At 38.6% G+C, this 12,507-nt stretch overlaps 1 protein-coding gene across 2 annotated transcripts in view; it reads right to left on the bottom strand.

Annotated features, from left to right (window-relative positions):
* LOC131958269 (uncharacterized) overlaps window positions 1-4,468 on the bottom strand; it is a gene marked incomplete at its 5' end in the record, with an annotated part of 39,807 nt that extends 35,339 nt beyond the window's left edge. For both annotated transcript variants that reach the window (XM_059323200.1, XM_059323201.1), the window contains 1 exon segment: window positions 4,427-4,468. In XM_059323200.1, the coding sequence (XP_059179183.1) occupies window positions 4,427-4,468 (42 nt within the window).
* Between the last annotated feature and the right edge of the window lie 8,039 nt (window positions 4,469-12,507).

Genomic DNA, 12,507 nt, shown 5'->3' with positions numbered 1-12,507 from the left:
TCAAGGTAACGTAGGTTATTATTTTTTTTTTTTTTTGCGAGATGCCTATTTTTTTTTCAAATTTTAACATAGGCTTCGATTAAAAAAAAGGGGCATCATAAAATTTTATTTAGTTTAAGCTCTTAAATGCGCGCGCGACGAGTGCTATTGATACAATATTTTAAAAAGAAACCCATTTTAACACTGTAAAATCTTATTGATTTCAGTTCATTGTTTATCGAATTGAAAGATATTATGGAATATCTGCAAACAATGTGGGAAGCGTGCTGTACAATTAAAACGAGCGTAATCACTGATGAAATATTTAATTATAGCCGAACGGAACAAAACAGCGTTTAGAGGATCCATTTTTTTTTAAAATACCGAGAGATTTGACATGTTTACAATCCAATACAAACCTGGTACTAGGAGAGTTGTCTTTATTACTTTACACATTTATAAATATCAAAGCGGGTTTTATATTCACATAGTTCCCCCCCCCCCCCAACCACCCACATTATTTACTACGATAGACGTAATGTTTTTTGGAATGAAACTCTTCGAAGTACAGTGCGAGTCAATGTAACCGATCAGACAAAAAAACAAGGTGAAGTAGAGTTTATCTGTTTAGTTGACACGAATTCGTTACTTAATATGTTGTCAGCGGTTATCACCTGCTTATAACACGTGACACGATGACTATGCAGGTAGTGCGCCATTCCCGACCTGTCACAGATATCATTAATACAACCCCCACCCACACTACTGATACCATCCCCCAGTCCCCCTGCTATACTAATGACCCCCCCCCACCCACACTACTGATACCATCCCCCAGTCCCCCTGCTATACAAATGACCCCCCCCCACCCACACTACTGATACCATCCCCCAGTCCCCCTGCTATACTAATGACCCCCCCACCCACACTACTGATACCATCCCCCAGTCCCCCTGCTATACAAATGACCCCCCCCCCCACCCACACTACTGATACCATCCCCCAGTCCCCCTGCTATACTAATGACCCCCCCACCCACACTACTGATACCATCCCCCAGTCCCCCTGCTATACTAATGACCCCCCACCCACACTACTGATACCATCCCCCACTCTCCCTGCTATACTAATGACCCCCCACCCACACTACTGATACCATCCCCCACTCTCCCTGCTATACTAATGACCCCCCACCCACACTACTGATACCATCCCCCACTCTCCCTGCTATACTAATGACCCCCCACCCACACTACTGATACCATCCCCCACTCTCCCTGCTATACTAATGACCCCCCACCCACACTACTGATACCATCCCCCACTCTCCCTGCTATACTAATGACCCCCCACCCACCCACACTACTGATACCATCCCCCACTCTCCCTGGCTATACTAATGACCCCACACCCACACTACTGATACCACACCCACTCTCCCTGCTATACTAATGACCCCCCACCCACCCACACTACTGATACCACCCCCCACTCTCCCTGCTATACTAATGACCCCCCACCCACATTACTGATACCATCCCCCACTCTCCCTGCTATATTAATGACCCCCCACCCACACTACTGATACCATCCCCCACTCTCCCTGCTATACTAATGACCCCCCACCCACACTACTGATACCACACCCACTCTCCCTGCTATACTAATGACCCCCCACCCACCCACACTACTGATACCATCCCCCACTCTCCCTGCTGTACTAATGACCCCCCACCCACCCACCCACGCTACTGATACCATCCCCCACTCTCCCTGCTATACTAATGACCCCACACCCACACTACTGATACCATCCCCCACTCTCCCTGGCTATACTAATGACCCCACACCCACACTACTGATACCACACCCACTCTCCCTGCTATACTAATGACCCCCCACCCCCACACACACAAACACTCTCCCACCAAGACCACCTACCCAGCCCATCGGCACTATTGTTACCCCCCCCCCCCCTTCCACACTAATATCCCACCCTCCCACGCACACTATTAATACCACCCCCATCAACCCCTGCCGCGACATCGTCCGTACAACTAAAGCACCAGACTTCAAATCCAATTACCTCCACTCCCCCAGCATGCTAAACCCTAAGTACATCAAACGATTTAACAATTCCTCAACCTATTAAACCATCAACTATACCCAACCCTGAGCCAACCTAAACTTAACACAACCACTCCACAACTTATCAAACCAACAACCATACCCAACCCTTAAGACAACCCACATCTTAATACACATCCATTCGTCAATCTATTAACCACCAACCATGCTCAACCCTGAGTCAACCACAACTTAACACACATCCATTCCTCAACCCATTAACCTCCATTCCATACCAACCCGCCTGGAGCAAAAACAGAACATTTCCTGCTCATTTGAAGAATGGATCATTACTAATTATTCTTATCATCGCTAATTATCCTTGTTTTTTTTTTAAACACTAACAATCATACACTAAGGAAGTCTCGAAAATTCTTATCACCGGAATTATTTCCATAACAGACAAAGTCAAGCCTTAATTTCGCCTACTCTTCCCTCGACACTTAACTTAATAGATAATTAAATGTAAGTTTGAACTCTTTGTTGCCGCACAAAAAAATAAATAATCTTGGGTATTATTATGAAAAACATTTTAGATAACTCTTACCGTATTATTGTGTTCTTACATAAAAGAAAAATTGAATTGTCGCCCTTTAAAACCCCGATTCATGCAAGTTTGTAGTTACTACTAAAGACCTAGTAAATAGCTACAAATGTAATAAAAACTGTCAATGACATTTACTCTTGTTTAAAGTGTTGTTTGATACCTCTAATACGAACTATTTAAAGACATGGGACGCTTAGTGACGTTATTTTTTAGGGTTGACGATTAGTTAATAGCTGCGTCTTAAGTCGAGGGTATGTAAAGATCAACTCAGGGAAATTGATACGTTTATGTTATGATGGGAGGCCACGTGTCGGTGGTGATGTGGAGTTATGTGAGCAGAGTTCAAAGGTCGGCTAGTATGTTTACAAGTTAAAAACTATGTTATTAACTGTTGTCTTTAATGCTACATGGTACTTCGATGCACTTTTGATATTATGTATGCGAACACACTTATATATATATATATATATATATATATATATATATATACATATATATATATATATACATATATATATATATATATATATATATATATATATATATATATATATATATATATATATATATATATATATATATATATATACATATATATACATATATATATATACATATATATACATATATATATATATATATATATATATATATATATATATATATATATATATATATATATATACGGGATCTATCTTCCATGAAATGTATGGACTTGATTAATTACGGCACACTTGCAAAATACATTCCGATGTTGTTTGTATTAAATACGAGCGCATCAACGCTATAAGGGTACGGATATGACGTGTGTAATTACTGAAGAATTCAATCCACTTGTGGAGATTGATGAAAGAGGCAATTAGCTTTATTAGAGCTTGATTTATGTTGCGAGCTAATATTTTGAACCGGCACTCAAAACGTTGCTCGTTACGTGAAGTTTGTGTGAAACGTAAAAAAAAAAAACACGCATGTTTGCATGTAGCAAAGCAGAGTTTCTTTCAGGCATCAGAGTCCCCCCCTCCCCCATCCCCACTCGAAAAACGTCTTCTGCCCCTGGCTCTTGATCGAAAACTTAGCCCCCCCCCCCCCCATACCAGAAAATTAAAAGTACTCTCCTCTCCATAGAAAAAAAGTCTGAATGTAACACTGCTTGCAAGGAATGTGTGATTGTTGTTTCATGTGTAACCATGTCGAGCATGCACGTTGATAGATAAATCTATCGAAACATTCGATCTAAACATTCGATACATTCATCTTTTATATTACAATCTCCGCAACAGAAGTGCCTAATGGGTTTAGTTAAGTAGACAGTTAAATGCACTTTGTCATATTTTAATGAAATGATATTTTTATAAAAGCATAAAAATCTTTAATTTCTAATATTCGTAGCATAAAAAAAAATATTGGCGAACATTTTCCATTGTACGAGATTAAAAGAGCGGAAATTTTTGAAACGCGTTCAGGCTTTAGTTAAATAAAAAAACCAACTGAACAATTTTTCTGCGTAGTGTTTAGGTTTTATTTAAATTTCTTTTCTTCATCAGAATATGTTGATTTTTGTTTTAATAAATCATGTACATATTTACACAATCAATTATTTTCTTAAGTTTTTAAATAGCTCTCCCTAGCCGTAGAAATGAAATGTTAATATCTATCCAATCAAAACATACTTAATGATATTTGAATTTTTCAAAAAACCAATCAAATAGCAGTTTACATAATTCAAACTGAACCCAACCAATCAATTGATTTGAATGAAATAGATGTACTTACCGCCAAAGCACGCATGTATCTGCCACTTGCCTTTGCATTTCCCTAAAATAAAAAAAAAACAAATACATTAGTTTACTGACATTACATTTTTTTTAGTTATCTGACAAAAAAAAAAGTAAAAATTTTTTAGTATAAAAAGGTAAGGCAAGTCGAGGTTGACTGACGTAAATAAGGTGATACATTAAAGTAGATAATGTGATACAGTGACGTAGATAATGTGATACAGTGATGTAGATAATGTGATACAGTGACGTAGATAATGTGATACAGTGACGTAGATAATGTGATACAGTGACGTAGATAATGTGATACAGTGAAGTAGATAATGTGATACACTGACGTAGATTATGTCATACAATCATGTAGATAAGGCGAAACGTTGACGTGAAGGTTCACTTTCAAACGGTCCACAAGGTTTGAGAAAGTAGAGTTTGTCGAACAATGAATAGCAAGGATATATGTAGCAATTAAATAATTTAACATATGACGTGAGTCAGGGCATCATCAGTGCTGGTAGTACTCACGTACGTCCTACAGACGACCTCAAGACTTTCCAGTTAGCAGTCGAACGCTCTATCCCCCGACCAAGTCATTCCATAAGACAGTGTCAGAGATAATAACAAATTATAAGGAAAGTATTGCTAGATAGTTGTCTACAAGTTTATTTTTGGTTATAAGAAATATTGTCGGTGTGGTCAACATAGGATTAAAGGTAAAATTCCCTTCAATCGTAGGTCGATGTCAGTAAGTAATAAGTAAAGTTCCATTTCGGATATGGTTGCCCATGGGACAGGTGAAGTAGAGTGCATCAGTTTTTGTGACCTCAGCAAAGAAGGGATAGTGTGATCAGCACTATGCCCAGCCTGCCTTTGCTTTCCCTAACGTGAGTTATGTATCCATCAGAGCTGAGTGGACTCAATTACGTGCTACGAATATAGCCAGGGATCCGAAATTTTAGGTGCATGGCAGGTGAAGTAGAGTTCATCTGTTTCTGTGACCTCGCCATATGATGGTACAGTGTAGTCAGGGCTCTGCATAGCTGCCTTTAATTTTCGTAAAGTGGGTCGGGTATCCATCAGAGATGAGAAGACTCAGTGACCTACTATGTACCGGGATTCGAACTCTAGTCTTTAGGGTTAGCTGACGAACGCTCAACTATTTGACCACGCAGTCCCAATAAGTACAAATAGAAATGAAAAAAAAAATTCAATTCTTAAAATGTTTTTGCGCTGAAACCAAATTTGAACAGTTTATTGAGTTCCGGAAATGCGTGAAATTTTAATTTCAAAACAATTTTGTTCAATGTTAAAATTGAATAAAAAAAAATTGGTAATGACCTCCCTTGAGATTTTTTTTCTTCTCAAAATCGAGCCGGTGGCTCAAGCGAATATTTCACGATACGATACCAATTATTTCAGCGATTCTGTCCACAAGAAACGCAATCAGCCAATCAGATTCTAGCTTACATTTGGGATTTGTAGATTGTTTTCTATCTTTACAGAGGAAATATAATTGGGTTCTAGGCTAGAGTGCACTGTAAGCTGAAGTGAACACCTTTTTAAATTTGTACTTTTTCAAATTTAATTCCTGATTTTAAACTAAAATTAAATAAATCGTTTACTCTAGGGTGAAGCAGTAAAGAATAATATTGTGTGGCTCATAGAGTAAACTTTTAAGATAAATCACATTGTAAAAATATAACAGAGAAGTAGTGCTTACAATATGTATCACAGGCCCACGTGTAATAGTAAAGTAGTAAAGTTCTTTTTAGAACCTGACAGTCCATGAGGTAAGTGAAGTATAATTCACATGTTTCTTCCAGGCATCTCTTCCCCCGAAGACACTCTACCGCCCCCGCCCCCCCCCCCGGATCAAAAGGGAATTTATTTAGAAAATATAAACTTTTAACACTGTCCGATCCCCACCCCCCAGACATTTTAGTCCCCACCCCACCCGGAAATTTCAAATGCCCCCTTCCCCGGAAAAAAAAAATTCTGGAAGAAAAACTGTTCCTACATGTGACTATTTGTCATTCATATGTTGTGCTTCTATATTATAATCTGTATTAGTTTAGTTGAGTTATATCCTCTAATTGTCTATTGGTATGAAAAAGTGTAATTTATGTACAACATCACACATTAACAAATTGTGTATACACCCACACCTCACCAGGCCGTTTTTATTAGCCTCCCCACCCCTTTATATATTTTCGAAAAATATATATATTATATATTTTTACTTTTTCTCCGCCCCTCCCCACCCCTTCCCACCAACTCATCTCTATCATCACTCTCTTAGCCGATTTATTTCCCTTGTAAATTCGGTGAGAAAAGCAATAGGCTTAACGCATTTCTTCTAACTGATTAGCTCCCTTGATTTTTCGGCATTATGACGCAACCCTCCACGTCTTCGAGTTATTTTCTTTGACGAATCGCTGTACCCCTACGTAATCCGAACACCGTAACTATTCAATGTAATTTATAAATACCGTCCATCCATCACGTTTATAGTATATCCAATGTAGGTCCCCCCGTCACGAGAAAAGTCAGACACCCTAAACTCTGGCCAGAACTTCCGAAAATTTATCCGCCCACCAGTTACGGCCAAGAACACATTAACAACTGTAGCCAATTTACGGGGGCGTCGCGGAGATGTTATCTCCCCTTTTCACATCTGGCGCGACCCCTGTCAAAACCCCCAGAGAAGTAGGGGTCATTGGGATCAGGAGGGAAAAGTGATTGAATAATAAGTCGCACTCAGTAAGGTAGAGGCAATGTAGTGTTTCTTGGCTCTGGGCGCGGGTTGGATGTTTCAAGAGAGTTCTTCTAGAATGGGGTGGTGGCTGAGGTTAACTGGGAGGGACAACAAAGACCGTGGGGGTGGGGGCGGGGAGTGGGTGGTATTTCAGCGAGATTTGTTTTTATCTGGAATTCAATTTCCGAGATGGTGAACTGCTTGGAAAATATGATGGTAAATGTGCGGGATTGAATGGATGTTATTTGAGGGGTCAGGGAGAGAAGTGTGATTGCGACCCAGTGTCAAATTGATGATGGTGATGGTGATGGTGATGGTGATGGTGATGGTGATGGTGATGGTGATGGTGATGGTGATGGTGATGGTGATGGTGATGGTGATGATGATGATGATGATGGTGATGGTGATGGTGATGGTGATGGTGATGGTGATAGTGATGTTGATGGAAAGGGTGATGGTGATGGTGGTAGAGACGGTGAGGGTGATGATGATTGTGATTGTGATTGTGATGGTGATGGTGATGGTGATGATTATGGTTGTGGTGCTGGTGCTGGTGCTGGTGATGACGATGGTGATGGTGATGGTGATGACGATGGTGGTAGTGATGGTGATGTTGATGGTGATTGTAATTGTGATTATGATAATGATTGGGATTTTGATGGTAATAGCAACTGTGATGATGATGATGGTGATGATGATTATAATGATGATGATGATGATATTTTTTAAACTATGCATTGCTGAAACAAATCAGGAATTTGTTCTTTGGGGGGGGGATATTTTCAAATTTTGTTTCCATATATTTTTATAAACGCAAGTATTAACATTTATATTATTGATGACCATTGGTGATCTATCATCTCCCCCCCCCCCCCCACATACACCTCTAACCTAAGTCCCTAAAACGATTTCTAGCGTATTCTCAAAACTTACTGGCAACATATATACAAACAAATATATAATGAGAGATCTTACTTCTATTCTCAACTCATGTACTTACCCCCTCACCTCCCTCCACACACACACACTATTCAATCATCCAACTCGACTTCCAATAAATAATCGAAATAGATTGATAGACGAAAATCGAAGATTTATCGCTGACGAAAAAATATTTCTATAGTAACGTGTAATCAAACATCACGTAGTCCCAACCCCCCCCCCCCCCAATCAAGAACGACAACTCCCCAACCGCTTTAGAAAAGTAGTAGATCCAGTCAGTTGTATCAAAGAAGTGAATTACTGATGCGATAGAGAAGGGGCCGATACTCTACAGTGATGGATGTAGTTTGTAGTCTAGACTTAAACCTGTATAAAGTTGTGATGAATATGACGCAACAGCATGAAAACGAGATTTACAAGAAAAAAGTCACGGACCCTAGTGTCGGTAAATAAGTCAAATCTAAACGTACGTGCGATTTTCAAAAATAACTATTAAAATTATTAAAAATAATTAACTCGGACAGATCAGGCTCGTTAGCTGGGGACAGACACTCTTCTAGGAGAGACAACTCGAAAATCAAACAACTGCTGCCTTGTAGTTTGTTCTTGGTTGGACAAAGGCTATGGAAGCAAATCCAAAAAAAAAGAAAAGCAGGCTGAAATCAGAGTCAACGGTTCATATGGTGCATAACCAGTTGACACGTATAATTTATCCAACACTAAAATTAAGAACGGAGAAGAAGAAAGAATTAACCGACTTCTTCATTCTTTATAGTGTAGAGTAAGTAAAGTTCTTCTATCAGATCTAATGATGTTTAGCATAGATGAAGAATTGTTTCTAGACCTCATCATCTGAACGAATAGTGTGGTCAACACTTTCCCCAACATGAGTCAGGTACCCATCTGAGCTGAGTGGACTCAGGCTCTTCCTGCATGCAGACTAAAGCCGGACCGAAATCTGAACTCGAGACTTTTAAATTGGAAGTCGAGCGCTATCACACAAACATGCCGTCATTATTATGTTTTGTACAGAGGCGTAGCGACCCTTCCCGTCGCCCGGGGACAAACTTTCAATTTGGCGCCCACTCAAACTATTTATAATGCCAAAATGCAGCTAAAATGATATTTTATTTTGTTTTTACAACCCATTTTGGCGACCGCTAAGGTCGGCGCCCGGGGACATATGTACCCCCTGCCCCCCCCCCCCCCCTCCCCATTTGCTACGCCTCTGGTTCTGTATATTACAAAAAAAATTACTTCAGTTATTTTTTCAATATTGCATTATTTTTATACAAATTCGATTATTATATAATTTTTTTACATCCTAATCCGTAGCGCAGAGGAAAAGAAAAAGAAAATTCGTAGATCTAGAAGTATAATTTCATCACAAGTCTACAACAAAAAATAATGATATCGAATCAATCTAAGAGTTTTCATCTGGAAAAAAAAAAAACAGCAACACAAAACACTCACAAAACGCGTCCAACGTCTCGCGTTTATCAAGCTATTCAAGAAAGGGGAGATCAACCCAGAAGTAATTATTTAAAAGGGGAAAGGAAAATGTAAACAACTCATAGCTTTTGTTGAGAAGAATTCATTAGGCGGTCTGGAGAGTTAAAAATAATTTTCGCGAGACGTCTAGCGGTTTGGGTTTTTTTTTTTATATCGTGCTGAACTAACAAGCGGGATTATTGTCTCTTGGGTGTTCGCTTGGTTAACTGCGTGGGGGATAAAACGAATACATTTGTTCAACCCTGAGTAAATCCGTTTCTCACATGAATTGTTTTTGGGGGAAAAACACAAAGGCAGTTATAATGTAGATGGATGTGTCTATTTTTAGATTTTACAGCACCGATGAATACATTTCGGGTTTGGAAACTTGAATTATCTCTGATGAAGCAATATACATTAATGCTGCTGTATATTATTCATATATTTAATAATGTGTAAGTACATACAAATTATGTATGTATATATATATTTACGTTCGTATGTATATGTATATATGTGTATGTATGTATATAAATACAAATCAAGTATAAAATGTATTATATATAAATATTTATATATCTGATTTTGTGGATATATATATATATATATATATATATATATATATATATATATATATATATATATATATATGCTGAGAGAGAGATCGGTGGTGTATATATGTACACTTTCACAAGGTATTGCAGTTATCTATGCCAATAATCATAAGCGTTAAAGCGCTGGCTGCTAATCCGGAAGTCTCGAGTTCGAATCCGCGTTCAAGTAGGTAGAACTTCCCTGATTCCATCCTGTTTTTATGGGTACCTAACTCACGACTGGGCAAAGTGCTGACCCTACCTACCTTCATAAGCCAAGGCCAAGAAACATATGAACTTTATTTCATCTGTCCAATTTATAATTAGACCTAAAGAGAATTCTTTAATTTTAATTTATTTTGTGCCGATGATTAGCTTTTGTCAACATTCTAAGTTGTGTTTAACATATTGTCATTGATCTAACTAATCTAATTAACACTCTGTGATTGATATCTCTTTGACCTTCTTTCCAAACCAGCGCAGAACTTTCTGGACGACAGATCGGGGTTAGAGGGGTCTTTTGACGGAGGCCCGTCTTGATTTGTATCAGGCCCCATCTGGGACGGGTTTGACTGGCCGGCGATGTTGATTGTTTTTTTTTTTTTTCTGGTGTTGAGCGAGAGGTCATGTGAAAAGGCGGGAGTACTCTAACTAACTTAAAGTAATGGACGGGTCAAGTTCGTGTTGAAAGTTCTAGAAAAGGGGGTGGAGGAGTGGAGGTGTTGATGTTAACCTAAAGTCATGTGACTACTTAAGTCCGTGTATATAGTGGTGGGGGGAGGATTTTCACACGTTATTAAAATGTGTAATGGAGCTTCTTCCTGCTGTATCAAGTAAATGAACACGATCTGTTTTTTTACTAGAAGTAATGCGTTGTGAAATTCACTATGAATGCCTAGATTAGATGGGAACGATGCTATGTGTAACTAAAGTAGCGATAACTTTCGGACATGGTGTCCAAGCACGGCAGATGAAGTAGAGTTCACAGGTTTCTGTGACATCTGTTTAAGGGATGTAGGGTAAAATATAAACTGTCGAATCACATGACAAACACATATATAATTGAATATAGGCTTTGAGTATTGTATCTATCGCACACGATTACTTCAGGAATGCAAATACGTGTGTACAGTTTGTGCTAACTTAGTCCAAACTTTTTTTAAAGCAAAATTTTATTTGAGTCACTGAAAACAACAGAATGCCTATTGTGACATTTTTAAAATTTACGGTGCAGTGTTTCTTTCAGACTTTTTTCTCCAAGGGGGGGGGGGGGGCACTTGATATTTTCGGAAGGGGGGGATTTATATAGTAAACATATACTTTTACTTGTGCCCCCCCCTCCCCCCCCCCCCTCCCCCCCCTCCCCCCCCCCCGCCCCCCCCCCCCCCCCCCCCCCCCGAAGAGATGACTGGAAGAAACTTTGTAAATCAAAAATGGACCCCACCTGCAAAAGGAAAGAGAGGAAGACCACTGGGAACATGGAGGAGAGGGATTGAAGAAGAAGTGCAGGCTACTGGCAAGACCTGGCATGAATTAAAGTGGCTCGCCCAAGACAGGGTGGAATGGCGGAGATTTGTTGCTGCCCTTTACTTCACAGGGAGTGAAGAGGATTAAGAGAAAAAGAAGAAAGTAAAATAAAAGTAAACTTAAAAAAAAAATATTGCAACCACCATTAGACCAATTAACAGAAGCAACACTGAATGTCGATAATGTGTGTATGTCTATATATGTGTGTGCGTGTGTTTGTGTATGTGTGTGTATGTTCAGAGAGACGGTGCCCACCCTGCCGTGACGGTGCCCAGCGGGTGGGGCATTTAATGGTCCCTATAAACGGCACTAGTGGGCAGAAACAGGAAAAACCCGAGAAACGACGGCTTTCTTTTCTTTTTAGTAGCTCGTTGTTAGTGGTGTGGCCAGTTTGTTTCTGTTAATTACCTCACATAGAGACGGTCACAATCACGTGGGCTGGGGTTCAGGCGGGTCAGTAGTACTCTGACTTCTTTAGAAAACATTGTTTAAATTTATATATACATATATATATATATATATATATTTATATATAAAATATATAATATATAATATATATATATATATATATACTATAATATATATATATATAAGTACATATAATAAGTATATAAGTATTAAAGTGTAATATATATATATAAGTGTATATATATATATAATATATATATATAGTATATATATATATAATATATATATATATATATAGTTTATATATATATATATATATATATAGTATATTATATAAATATATTATATATATATATATGATATATA

The sequence above is a fragment of the Physella acuta genome, unplaced genomic scaffold, assembly GCF_028476545.2.
Source record: "Physella acuta isolate Inbredline_101_S28 unplaced genomic scaffold, ASM2847654v3 ptg001308l, whole genome shotgun sequence".
NCBI lineage: Eukaryota > Metazoa > Mollusca > Gastropoda > Physidae > Physella > Physella acuta.
This window is presented reverse-complemented; position numbering and strand designations above follow the sequence as displayed.